The following is a 14729-nucleotide window of genomic DNA, read 5'->3' as shown; positions in this document are numbered from 1 at the left end:
TTTACACCAATTGATTTCTCTCATTATTTTGTACATAAAAGCATTAAGGTAAGAATCGAAAAATTAATATTTTACTAGGTATTTTATGGTTTATGTAAAATTAAGAAATAATTTCAAGCCTCATAACTCGGAAAGTACTTAATGAAAACTAACTTAATTATAGTGTTTTGGAAAGCTCTCGAGATGAGCTACAGGAATATGCAAAAACATATAGGGTGTCCCATTTAAAAAGTTGGAGATGACCTTTATGTGACCTTCAGATGGCTCTTCAACATCAAATTAATGACACCATCTTATGTCCCCATTGAAACCATACAATTTTTGTCTGAAACATTTTTTCGTATCTTTTAGACTTTACGAGATATTTCGATGTCTCAAGATAAATGCCCCACCCTGTATATAGGGTGTCCGAAATGTGTGGGAACACCTAAATATTTCGGAAAATAAGCATAATAGAGAAAAATGTTTCAAACAAAAGTTGTAGGGTTTACAAAGATCTATTTACTAATTTTATCAGTCCGACCTTGAGTGGCGTCCCTAAGGTCAGGTCAAGCTCACGTCGATTTTTGCAAACGGAACACCCTATTTATGATACCAGAAATTAATAGCTGGTATCAAGAGCTTTCAAACACTATAATAAAGTAAGTTTTCATTAAGTATTTTTCGAGTTTCGGAGCTTGAAAGTGACAGTACTGCCGCGCCGGCGTCGGCATTAGCATTACCCAAGGTGTACCACGTGGAGGTTCTCCGGTCGGATTTAAACTTCGCGTGCGTGTGTGCGTGCGTGCGTGTGCGTGTGCGTGTGCGTGTAGGGGGTGAGTGAGTAGTTAGGGCAAGTGTTCAAATTGCCGTCCATCAACAGTCTGACAATGCACCAATCTACTGTAAAAACTTCTCTGAAATAGCGTTCTCACAAAAATGAGGAGGTATTAGAGTTACCTCGTCATTTATACGGCGACGGAGTTCGTCCAAATTTCTAGGTTTCGTAGTATAGACTCTACTTTTGAGATGACCCCAAAAGAAATAATCCAGAGGTGAAAGATCTGGAGATCGAGGTGGCCATTCTATTGATCCTCTCTTGCCTATCCATTTGTTCGGGAATACTTCATTTAAGTATTCTCGTACACCTCGACCATAATGGGCAGGTGCTCCGTCCTGCTGAAACCAGATTTCATTAAAATTGTCACCAACACGTTGTATTGCTGGTACAATATCGCGTTCAAGCATTGTTCTGTATTTTTCAGCAGTCAAATTACCGTCAATGAAGAAAGGACCAATCACCCTGTCAGCAAGAAGTCCAGTCCATACATTCAATTTTCCGGATGTTGCGTGTGAGCTTCAATCATTCAATGAGGATTTTCATCTGACCAAAATCTGCAATTATGACGATTGATATTGCCATTCAGCTCAAATGTCGCTTCATCAGAAAAGACTATTTTGGCAAATTCAGGATCCATGTCAATTATTTGCATGACATCCTCACAAAATTCTACACGACGATCGAAATCGTCTTCAGATAATTCCTGAACTGGATGAATCTTGTAAGGATGAAGTTCATTCTTTTTTAAGATTTTATGCACAGACATTCGGGAGATGTCGTGGTGTTGCGCAGATTTTCGAATAGATATATGCGGATTCTCAATATACGATTGTAAGACATCTAAAGACTTTTCTGCATTTGTTGCAGAAACCGATCTACCAGACTTTGATCGATTTTTGACATGAGTCCACCAGTTTCTTCGAATCGTGCGATTGTGCGGTGTACCGTCGATTTTGATATAGGGACTTTACCAACCCGAAAAGTGTCATTAAATATCTGCAACGTTTCATTATAAGATCTGCGACGATCACCCCTCGCATCATCAGTAACGTTATGCGTTCGTGATCCGTAAGTTCCGACATAACAAAATCGTATTGGATACGAGAAGTTAGAAGTTGTAAGTGCTTAAATTGCCGTCCGTCAACAGACTGGCAATGCTAATCTATTGTAAAAACTTGAAATGACGTTCTCACAAGAATGTAGCTTACGTCTTACGTATTCTAATATAACCGATAATAGTAGCTTGCAACCACTGTAATTGTAGAATGGGCTTAAATAGCAACTCCCTATAAGTGATCGTCGTAGGCGATCTAATAAATCATATTGGATACGATCGTATTGGACTGGACCGAAATTGCTAGATCGCCTACGACGATCACTTATAGGGAGTTGCTATTTAAGCCCATTCTACAATTACAGTGGTTGCAAGCTACTATTATCGGTTATATTAGAATACGTAAGACGTAAGTTACATTCTTGTGAGAACGTCATTTCAAGTTTTTACAATAGATTAGCATTGCCAGTTTGTTGACGGACAGCAATTTAAGCACTTACAACTTCTAACTTCTCGTATCCAATACGATTTTGTTATGTCGGAACTTACGGATCACGAACGCATAATGTTACTGATGATGCGAAGGTGGGGTGGTCGTCGCAGATCTTATAATGAAACGTTGCAGATATTTAATGACACTTTTCGGGTTGGTAAAGTCCCTATATCAAAATCGACGGTACACCGCACAATCGCACGATTCGAAGAAACTGGTGGACTCATGTCAAAAATCGATCAAAGTCTGGTAGATCGGTTTCTGCAACAAATGCAGAAAAGTCTTTAGATGTCTTACAATCGTATATTGAGAATCCGCATATATCTATTCGAAAATCTGCGCAACACCACGACATCTCCGAATGTCTGTGCATGAAATCTTAAAAAAGAATGAATTTCATCCTTACAAGATTCATCCAGTTCAGGAATTATCTGAAGACGATTTCGATCGTCGTGTAGAATTTTGTGAGGATGTCATGCAAAGAATTGACATGGATCCTGAATTTGCGACCAAAATAGTCTTTTCTGATGAAGCGACATTTGAGCTGAATGGCAATATCAATCGTCATAATTGCAGATTTTGGTCAGATGAAAATCCTCATTGAATGATTGAAGCTCACACGCAACATCCGGAAAAATTGAATGTATGGACTGGACTTCTTGCTGACAGGGTGATTGGTCCTTTCTTCATTGACGGTAATTTGACTGCTGAAAAAATACAGAACAATGCTTGAACGCGATATTGTACCAGCAATATAACGTGTTGGTGACAATTTTAATGAAATCTGGTTTCAGCAGGACGGAGCACCTGCCCATTATGGTCGAGGTGTACGAGAATACTTAAATGAAGTATTCCCGAACAAATGGATAGGCAGGAGAGGATCAATAGAATGGCCACCTCGATCTCCAGATCTTTCACCTCTGGATTATTTCTTTTGGGGTTATCTCAAAAGTAGAGTCTATACTACGAAACCTAGAAATTTGGACGAACTCCGTCGTATAAATGACGAGGTAACTCTAATACCTCCTCATTTTTGTGAGAACGCTATTTCAAGTTTTTACAGTAGATTGGTGCATTGTCAGACTGTTGATGGACGGCAATTTGAACACTTGCTCTAACTACTCACTCACCCCCTATACGCACACGCACACGCACGCACGCACACACCCACGCGAAGTTTAAATTCGACCGGAGAACCTCCACGTGGTACACCTTGGGTAATGCTAATGCCGACGCCAGCGCGGCAGTACTGTAACTTTCAAGCTCCGAAACTCGAAAAATACTTAATGAAAACTTACTTTATTATAGTGTTTTGAAAAGCTCTTGATACCAGCTATTAAATTCTGGTATCATAAATAGGGTATTCCGTTTGCAAAAATCGACGTGACCTTGACCTGACCTTAGGGACGCCACTCAAGGTCAGACTGATAAAATTAGTAAATAGATCTATGTAAACCCTACAACTTTTGTTTGAAACATTTTTCTCTATTATGCTTATTTTCCGAAATATTTAGGTGTTCCCACACATTTCGGACACCCTGTATATATATATACAGGGTCTACCAAAAGTGTGGAAACCCCTAAATATCTCGGAAAATATACGTTTTACAGAAAAGTGTTTCCAACAAAAGTTGTAGGGTTTAAGAAGATCTATATACTGATTCTATCAGTTTGACCTTGGATGGCGTCGTCAAGGTCAGGTCAAGGTCACATTGACTTTTTTAAATGACACCCCCTACATTTGATTGCATATTCTTATAGCTTAATTCAAGAGCTTTCCAAAACACTATAATAATGTTCATTTTTATTAAGTACTTTGCGAGTTATGAGGGTTGAATGATAGAGTAGCGCCGGTATTAACATTATCCAAGGTGTACTACATGGAGGTTACTCGCTCGGATTTGCATCTGTTGTGTGTGTGATCCAGCTAACTAAGGCAAGATCGGTCGTGGATCCAGTCAGCAAAAGCAAAGACCCAACCAAATTACAATCGAGCATTTAAAGACCTGGAAAGCAATCGACATAGTAAACAGTAAATAAATTTGTGGATGCTCATTTATCATAATAATTGTTCGAAATGTGTGCGTGTGCGTGCGTGCGGTGCGTGTATACAGAGATCAGGTTAGGTTGCACCAAACGATTGCAAATGTGTTTCAATGTGTTAAAGTAAATGCTGAAAGTGGCTGCCATTTACTTCCTGACAATATGCTAATCTTTGGTAGAATGTAGAAATGACTTTACGATTCGTTTCAAAAGGTATCAAAGCCATTTCATCCCTTATTCGCTGTATCAATTCGTGAATGGTTTTAGGTTTTGTTCTGTAAACCTTACTCTTCAGATATCCCCATAGATAATAATCAAGAGGAGTTAGATCTGGTGACCGAGGTGGCCAATCCTCTCCTCCCTCATTTCCGTTCCTTCTTCCTATCCACCGTAGCGGAAAAGTCTCATTTAAAATACGACGTGGTCCTGCACCAAAATGAGCAGGAGCTCCATCATGCTGAAACCATATTTTCTTGGAAATTATTTGGAAAAGTATTCTGTATGGCTGGAATTATTTGATCAACAAGTAATCTCTCATACCTTTGAGCGTTCAAATATTCTTCAAAAAAAAACGGCCCTATTAAATAGCCATCTATTATTCCGCACCATACATTTATTTTTTGTGGATGTTGTGTGTGAGTTTCCCGCACCCAATTCGGATTCTCATCTGACCAGAAACGAAAATTTTGATTATTAACTTCTCCCGTTAAGGTAAAAGTTGCCTCGTCTGTGAAAACAATTTGATAAGGGAAGATGGGCCGGACATCTATTAGTGCCATCATTCTTTCACAGAAATGTATACGACGCTCCTCATCTCCGTTTTGCAATTCTTGAACGTATTGCAATTTATATGGATGGAACTTGTTCTTCTTTAAAATTCTCCAAACCGACATGGGAGCAATATCGTGAGTTTGAGCGACTCTCTGAACACTAGAATTGGGATCTTCAATAAATGTCTGCAGAACATCAAGTTGTTTTTCTTCGTTGGTTGCAGACAATGGTCTTCCTGACTTAGAGCGATTTCTTACGCTACCAGTTTGTCTAAAACGTTCTATTGTTTTTAACACAGTGGACTTATTAATTCGACGGTTCGGATACGTGTCATTAAATAATCGAACGACATCAGAGAACGATCTTTCGTTATCACCCCATCCACGCATCATGAGGATAGTGATTCTTTCACGTTCCGACAAGTCGCCAGGCATTTTTAAAACGTTTAATTTTAATTAATCGTACGTTGTATTTGGACGATAACAATTAATTTCTGCTTGCTCAAAGCTGAAGTTAGAAGGTGCTCGTTCTTTGATAGCTTTATACATTCTTAGTTGAATTTTAAATGCGAGTTAGACTGCATGTAGTGCGTCACATAGCGGTAAATGAAGGAACTAACGAGACGTTTCATACACGTTTTATGGAGCAATTTTTTGGCAATTTGACTTCAGCGAAATATGAGGATATGTTGAGGAATCGATCTTGCCTTAGTTAGCTGGATCACACACACAACAGATGCAAATCCGAGCGAGTAACCTCCATGTAGTACACCTTGGATAATGTTAATACCGGCGCTACTCTATCATTCAACCCTCATAACTCGCAAAGTACTTAATAAAAATGAACATTATTATAGTGTTTTGGAAAGCTCTTGAATTAAGCTATAAGAATATGCAATCAAATGTAGGGGGTGTCATTTAAAAAAGTCAATGTGACCTTGACCTGACCTTGACGACGCCATCCAAGGTCAAACTGATAGAATCAGTATATAGATCTTCTTAAACCCTACAACTTTTGTTGGAAACACTTTTCTGTAAAACGTATATTTTCCGAGATATTTAGGGGTTTCCACACTTTTGGTAGACCCTGTATATAAAAGAGTGTGTGTTCACAAAAAATAAAATAAAATTTTACTGTAAAATCTCTTCACTTTCACATCGTGTTTTGGCGTTAAAATTAGTTTTAAAATATTTTTCGGTTTTTACTAGTTGTGTTACAGAGTTTGAATTAGGGGGCTAATATGTTTTTCCGCACATTTCATCATCAAGATCTGTGCAAATCCACTTTCTTAAACCAACATCAAAATATGTATCTGGACCCTTATTTATTGGCAGAAATTTTAATACAACAAACTATGAAACAGAAAATAAGAAGTATAAATATATTACGTTCTATAAATGTTTAGATTATTTATGTTTCTAAAATGTTTAGATTATAAATTCATTTAATGTGCTGCATGGGCTTTTTTCATTAAGGGAATAGTGTGAAGTAATGATACACACAACCAAGTTTCTTGATTTGGAATCAAGTAGTACTTGCATTCTATATCATTGAGAGGATATGCTATTCTCCTCTCCTCAAGCTGAGAAACACAGATAATACCTAGTTCAGAAGAGGAAAGTGGATATGTATAAAAGTCTTCCTGTTTTGAAACTTACAACCAACAAAAAATAGAATTCGATGTCTATAAACAAGATTTTTTTAGCAAAACAACATTACCGTTTGATGTTTTAAAACAAGAGTCCTTTGTATCTATTCTGAAGCATATATTCCCACACAGCAATATGACTTCTAAAAGAATTCTTAAAGAGTTCTCACGTAAGATTTAGACATCCGAATGTATCTTCTGAAAGAAGACTTAATGACTTCAGAAAGTAATCTAATGCGCCACTTTAAGAAATAAGTAAGACTTCTTCAAAAAGATGTCTTAAAGACTTCTTTTTTTTTGATTTCTTTAAGACGACAATAAGAACGCTTTTTTGAGAATTGATGTTTCGGAAATGATATTATTATTTCAATATATATGTATTAAAAAAAGTTTTATTTCAGTTATTTGATTTTTGTTGATTTATAAATTTATAAAGAAAATATAAATTATGCCTTATAAATAATACAAGTAAAGCATAATCACATATATGTTTATAAAAATACATAATATAATTTATATTATTCTATATATATATATATATATATATATAATATAAATTATGCATTGTGTTTTTTTTCATGGTATCGAACGCGATCACCGGCATGCTGAAGCCAGCTTTGTATTATTGTCTGGACCTCATGAATGGTGCAAGCCTCCGAAGCGATCATGGCTTCTGAAATAATAATTAAGCTGTGTAAACACCTTTAAATATTGATTTTAATGAAAAAAGATAGAGTGACCAAGCTAGTAAATAAACGATTTAACCAATCAGTTAACAATAAAAGTTTTTATTTTTTAATAATGGAGAAATTTAAAAAATTGCAATTAATATTTAAAGATTGACGACTTAAGTAGTTATTAACCATTTTCATCATGTGGTTATGAGGAAAAATTTTGATTACATGCTTAAGGAGGTACCGTTAATGCATACCAGTCAAGTAAAAGAAACTTTCGCACCACTTCCTTTTGTACTTCCTTAAATTTAAATGATGTTCATTCACTGTTCCGTTCATTTACACAGCCTTGGTTACGCTAATATGAATTACAAATTATCGGTCCGATTCGAAATTTAGTTACCTACAAAAACATCAACAAATTTCATGTCTTTGACTCCGATCGTTTTTTTTTGACCTGTCCACGATAGTTTGCATGCCAAATCGTCGTTTAATATGGTGATTAGTATTTGACGGATATGTTTCTTAACATCTCTGCCACCTCTGATCTGAATCATCTTTTTCTGAAAAAATATAGTTTAAGTAACATACTGGAAGAAGTAGAATAATAAGTAAAATAATAAGTAAATAATAATTAAAATAAATTAAATCAAAATTTTTGGTTAAATTTCTAGAAAAAAATTCTTGATATGTCAAATGAATGTAAATAAAAGCTGCGTGCGCGCGCGTGTGTATGTGTGTGTGTGTGTACTACAGAAATAGTAAATAAATAGCTAGATATATATTACAACCAGAAATTTTAATAATTTATGATAGTTGAAACTGAAGCAAATTTTTCAAGTAGTAAATAGAATTTAAAAATTATTAACATATTGATTACGTGCTCCTGCATCATCATCTAATAATTTATTAAATGCCTTTAATAGAGCTCCTGCTGCTGTATGAGTTACATTATAATGGCAAATCCATCTGTCGTGCCATCTGTTCTTTCAAGTCAATTGTTTTCTTACTTTGTGGAATATCATACAATTCATCATTATCTGTTGAAGTATTATTTTCTGTTGAAGTTTCTTCATTAACATCTGATTCCACTGAGCTGACTACATCATTATTACAATCATCACTTTCACTTGTGATAACTGCTTGTAAATTATTTAATAATTTTACATTATCCGCATATTCTCCATCAGTTTTTGATTTTATCACTTCCTTCACAGTTATTTTTTCAGTCTCACAACTTGAACTACCAGGCATCTCCAATAAAGAGTCATATTCTTTTTTTATTCTTCTATTTTTTTTGACTCTTAGATAAGTTCTTGAATGATTTCCTTTTGGACATTTTTTGTACAAAAACACACTTTACCTGTAAAATTCAATGAATGTTTTAAAGATTATAAATAAAGAACAGCTTTTATTTATATTAACATAATTTGTGATATATTATATATATATGTAATAATTATTAACCAAGTATATAATATACTTATATATATATTATAATATTTCACTTATTTAGCCTTCAAATACTGCACTTGGTTACGTTAACCCTATAACATAACCCAATGAAGGGTTTTCCGATTAAAGATAACTTATTCTCTTATTTAAAAAATTAATAATATGTAATAAATCTTCTCAAGTTTTTATATCAATAAATATTAGTTATTAATTATTTATCAATTATTAATTAAATAAACTATAGTATAATAGGTATCAAAACTTACTTGTAATTAAATTTTAATTATAGGTTAGATTGCACTAAAGCGTTTTACTATTATATGACGCGCATGCGTAGGAGCAGTAAATTCAGTGAAAGTCATGAGTCAATCTAAAACTTGTCATAAATGAGATAACAAATTGTAGTCTGAATTAAGAAGTCTTTCTGATGACAGAAAAAAGATTTCTTCAAATTGACGTCTATAAGAGATCTTATTCGCAGTTCTAAAAGACGTCTTAAGAAAGAGTTCTTAAAGATATCTTTCAGCGTTATGTGCTGTCTGGTTACCAATGACAACTTTACGATATTGTAGCCACGAATAATTTCATTTGCAATAAAGTGTTTTAAAGAGAGTACAAACTTTAGGCTTAGAATCCAGAATAATTTTAATTTTTTCCTTTCCTAGATTACGTCTAGCTATCTGCTGCAACGGTTTATAGCATGACATCAGGGAATCTTTAATTTACTTTAGACGATTTTCATAACGAAAGGCACTAAAATTATCCATAGTACCATCTCTTGACATTTCTTACTTAAGTGACTGAGTGAGTGCACATTATACACTACAAAACTCTTTCCATAAATAACTACTGAATGAGAGATAAAAGTTCTGATTAATTGCTCAGCAAAGTGAAGATGAGTGCGAATAAGAGTAGAACTAGACAAAATGTACGCAGCGCTGTGTAGAAGAAGAAAATGTTTAGATATTATGATGAATTAAATTCTTGAAAGCAACGATGCCGTCATATAAAAGTATGCGACGAAATTCAGTGGCCTTGAATAGTTTAAAATCGTTTAGAGATCTCAGCTTTCGATTAAAATCTTGGGGACAGAATTTCCTAAGAAACACAAAAACTTTAGATATAAGATTAATAATATCTCCATACAGTTTCCGTGCTCCAATCACAAACAACCAAAAATGAACCCGCAAAACACTGTTATATAAATGTTACATTAATGTTATAAAACCGATTGTTACAATTAATGTTGCATGAGTGTTACTGATATGTTACTGATATGTTACTAATATGTTACTGATATGTTACCGTAACATAATTATTTCCCACTCATAAATGTAACATGTTATATAACATTTATTATGTAATGATTACATATCAAAGTTATATTTTTGTTATACTATTATAATATGTTATATGTATATAATATTTATAAATTTATTTATTATTAAATATATGAAGGGTTTTTTCAGTAAATATTTCAGTAAATATTTATTCTATGCATATTTAGATGTACATGTTTTATTTAATTTTTTTTGTACATTTTTTTACATTTTTGTATATTTTTTTGTAGGGATACGTTTTCATAAAAAGTGAGACATGTTATTAGAAACATAATTATAATCTTAATTGAACATATTATAAAGGTATGTAAACATATTTTAATGTATATTATATAATCATAAGGTCTGTTCTTTATAGCTGAACTAGCTGCATTGGGCTGCACTACTTCAGAGGTTATCCTTTTTTTCTTCATTGGGAGGAAAAAGATAAACTCTGAACTGCAGTCCAGTGCAGCCAGTTCAACTATAAAGAACAGACCTATAATTAAACATATTATATATTTATATTTAGAAATAACAAATAATATTTATAATTAATACGTAATCTATTATGTATTATATATGTTAGGCTCAAAGACCGAAAACGCTCACTGAACGAAAAAACGGATCACAACGCGTTCTGACCTCTCAGATTCAGCCACAACGCGAAATTTGCGTCGAGGCACTTTCCAAAACGCTCATAACGCGTTTAGGCATATTCAAAAAAGCCACAAAGCGAAATTCGTGTTCGAGGTTCTTTTGATAATCGACCAAAACGTGTTTTGGCAATGTAAAAAATGCCACAATGTGTTGTGGACGCTTATTGATGCAGTCATGACGCGATGTAAGACAAATACAATCTATCAACAGCCGATTCATGCACATTCTTGTTCGTTATTTTATTTAGCGTATTGCTAGAGTGTGGACGTTGTTGGTTTGCGTGCTAATTATGTGGTACGAAATATTACTTCAAGAAGTAAAAGAAGCTCAGTTACTTCGAAAAAATAAGCAATCGGTATCATCAAAGCAGTATCGTCGTATAAAGCGATACGACATCTTAAAACTTGGTGATACTAAAAAACTGATTGAAAGTGATTCTGAAGGTATGGACGATTCTAAAAATTCGCTATTTCTGTAAGGCAGATGAGCTATTTGATGTATTGAGGCAGCACATCTCAACGTGGGACATAAAAGGACAAAAGGTAGTTAAACCTTTGAAATTTGACGTTTATTGATACAGCAATAATGCTATAAAAATAAAATTATAAAGAAAAAAATTATAAAGAAATTAACAGTTAGCCTTATTAATCCTATAGCTCATACAATAAAAATTTAAAAACAATTAAGTTTCTGTGATAGAAGTTTTCATTGATTAGTATTTTTTATTAATAATAATATAAAATACTGTTTAGAGTTGCTCTCTTTGTGAGAGTTCTTTTATTAAAAACAAATTTGCCATCAATTGATCAATCATTTACAAAATCATTTACAAATAAATTTTTTTATTTGACTAAAATCTACAATACTTTTTTCATACGTAAGTATCAAGGATTCATAAAATAAAATAATTGACGTTATTTTGTTACAACAATCGACATTAATTCAATTAAAATGAAACAAATTGTCTTCTTGACTGAGAATTATAAAAGAAAATACAGTTATCTTTATTAATATTATGGCTCTTTTAATCAAAGAAGATTTTGTAATAGAAATCTTCATTAATTAGTATTTTTTCTAATAATAAACATTGTTCATAATATATATTGGTCCCTTTGTGAGAATTATTAATAAATTAATTTATTTTTGCAAGAATTATTATTGTGACATTTAGAATTGCATTTTATATTTTTAGAGAGACATTTGCATTTTTTGTCAATGCAGTATCTTTTACAGTGGCAGCTTATAAAACCTTGCTTACTTCCAGATGACAACATAAAAGCTGAACGAAGAGTTAGTGAAGTCAAGGATACGTCTTGCAATTCAATAAAGTTGCTCTCAGCAACTATAAATTCATTGCGATCATAAAATCGCTCAAGGAGCCCTTCTTTGGTACCTAATTGATAAAACCCTGATGAATTAATTCCGGCAACAACAGTTAAGACATTTCTGGGAGCTGCGCGTCCTCTATCAACGTCAGGCACTCTGACAGCTACACTAGTTCCAATAGTAAACTTTAGGAAATTTTGAATTAGAAAATGAAATCATTTTTTGTGCTTGTTGTTTTTGACTAGATTTAGCACATTCTCTCTCAACGCTGATACTGTTCTTCCTTATACAGAGCTTGCAAGTAACGTTCTGTCCGAAACCCTCATTATTCTCATCACTTTCTCCGCAAATAACGTGAATATATTGATGACATCCTGAACACTTGTGAGCTCCTGAAGTTTCGTTTTCACAAATCACACAATAAATTTTGCTGTCATCTTTTTTTTTTATTCTTGTGTAACCTCTCCAGCTTGAGGTATATTTTTATCTTCACTAGATTGTTCGTTAACTTCTTCTTCATCAGTCTTATCTTGATTATTGTTCTTTCACCGAAGAAAGAAGTTGTTCCAATTCTTCTTCAGTTTCTATAGAAGAATACATGTCACTGGAAAGAGAGGAATCCGCAAGGCCGATCTTTTGCGCTGATCCAAACATAGCCTCATAAGGACTTGTCTTAATTACCGAATGGAGAGCTCGATTCTTCTTACTTTGAATAAATCGGGTCCTTCAGACCATTTTTCCGTATTATTGTCAGCCATCCACGCTACCAGCATGTCACGAATATCTTGATTCGACCTTTCAACCGAACCCTGACTCTGAGAATGTCGCGGTTTACCATTAACAAGCTTCATTCCAGGCCACATATCGGCCAAACTTTTAATTATTTTATTTACGAATTCACGACCATTGTCGCTTTAAAGTATACATGAGGCACCGAATAAACAAAATATGTCTATGAGTTGATAGGCCACTTCCTCGGCAGTCTTTGTCTTAAGACGAAGAATTGTGAATTTGGTTAAATGATCTTGATAATTCATAATGAATCGGTAATCTTTATCTGGCTCTGACTGCATGTCAATCAAGTCCATTTGACATCGAGAGTTCATGTAGTCAGATAAAATAGTTGTACAACTAATCCATGTTTTGGTATCTTTTTCTTCAATTGACACTGTTCACACAAAGACAGAAAAAGATTTATTATTTGACGAGTAACATTACAATATTTCTTTTTTAGTTCAGCTTCCATAACTGAAACATAAATAAAATATAGAAAAATATTAGACAAACACAAATTATTAATTATTTATTGACTATGAAACTAAAAACTTTATTAACTACTATCATATCTAACATGTCTAACTATACTTCGCGATATCAATTTTGTGCCGAAAACATCTTGGAATTCGTAATATAACGTAAGTATGTATCAAATCTAGTTAAATTTCAAAAATGTATCTACCTCTTGTTCTTTTATGTCCCACGTTGAGATGTGCTAGCTCCAATACATCAAATAGCTCATCCGCCTTACAGAAATAGCGAATTTTAGAATCGTCCATGCCTTCAGAACCACTTTCAATCAGTTTTTCAGTATCACCAAGTTTTAAGATGTCGTATCGCTTTATACGACGATATTGCTTTGACGATAGCGATTGCTTATTTTTTCGAAGTAACTGAGCTTCTTTTACTTCTTGAAGTAATATTTCGTACCGCTCGATATCGATAAAAACACTCCGATCAGTAGTTGTTTTCTTCAACTCACTCAATTTATCATAAAAAATCTTCTTTTTATCAGACATGATTAGCACGCAAACCAACGACGTCCACACTCTAGCAATACTAAATAAAATGACGAACAAGAATGTACATGAATCCGTCGGCCGTTAATAGATTGCATTTGTCTTATATCGTCATGGCTGCATCAATAGGCGTCCACAACGCGTTGTGGCATTTTTACATTGCCAGAACGCGTTTTGGTCGATTATCAAAAGAACCTCAACACGAATTTCGCTTTGTGGCCTTTTTGAATATGCCAAAATGCGTTATGAGTGTTTTTAAAAGTGCCACGACACAAATTTCGCGTTGGCTGAATGGCTGAATCTGAGATGTCTGAACGCGTTGTGACCGGTTTTTTCGTCCAATGAGCGTTTTCGGTCTTTGAGCCTAACATATATATATATTAAACAGATATATTTTTAAATATTAAACTAATGTATTAAATCAGTATTCTAATCATATAATTTTAAAAAATTTGTAAAAATAAAACAGAATTTGTATATAATCTTTATAATAAAAAATTCTTATATATTTTCAAAGATCATTATCTTTATTTATTTTTGCATATAATACTACTTACCTCTTGTCTACTCATTTGTTTCTCTTTGCCTTGTTTCTCTTATGAATCTCTGCTTAGCAAAACGCTATCAGTCACTTGCGGCTTCATCAAATTCTTTTTGAGTGTAATTTGTG

The 14729-nt window shown here is 33.7% G+C and overlaps 1 protein-coding gene across 1 annotated transcript; it reads right to left on the bottom strand.

Moving 5' to 3' along the window:
- Positions 1-13177: 13177 nt before the first annotated feature.
- On the bottom strand, positions 13178-14059 carry LOC112637904 (SCAN domain-containing protein 3-like). The gene is made up of 2 exons (XM_025408600.1): positions 13723-14059; positions 13178-13431 (listed from the first exon to the last, which is right to left on the bottom strand). The coding sequence occupies exons 1-2, from the start codon at positions 14057-14059 to the stop codon at positions 13178-13180; spliced, it is 591 nt and encodes a 196-aa protein (XP_025264385.1).
- Between the last annotated feature and the right edge of the window lie 670 nt (positions 14060-14729).

The sequence above is a fragment of the Camponotus floridanus genome, unplaced genomic scaffold, assembly GCF_003227725.1.
Source record: "Camponotus floridanus strain SB8 unplaced genomic scaffold, Cflo_v7.5 scaffold219, whole genome shotgun sequence".
In the NCBI taxonomy this organism is placed as follows: Eukaryota; Metazoa; Arthropoda; class Insecta; order Hymenoptera; family Formicidae; genus Camponotus; species Camponotus floridanus.
Note: the sequence above shows the minus strand (reverse complement) of the source record. Positions and strands in the feature narration are given on the sequence as shown.

What these genes read in the sequence shown, in the direction of transcription:
- LOC112637904 (XM_025408600.1), bottom strand. Translation starts at nt 14,059, where the DNA reads ATGTCTGATAAAAAGAAGATTTTTTATGATAAATTGAGTGAGTTGAAG. An exon ending in GGGACATAAAAGAACAAGAG is followed by an intron (nt 13,432 to 13,722) that starts GTAGATACATTT and finishes TTGTGTGAACAG; the next exon opens with TGTCAATTGAAGAAAAAGAT.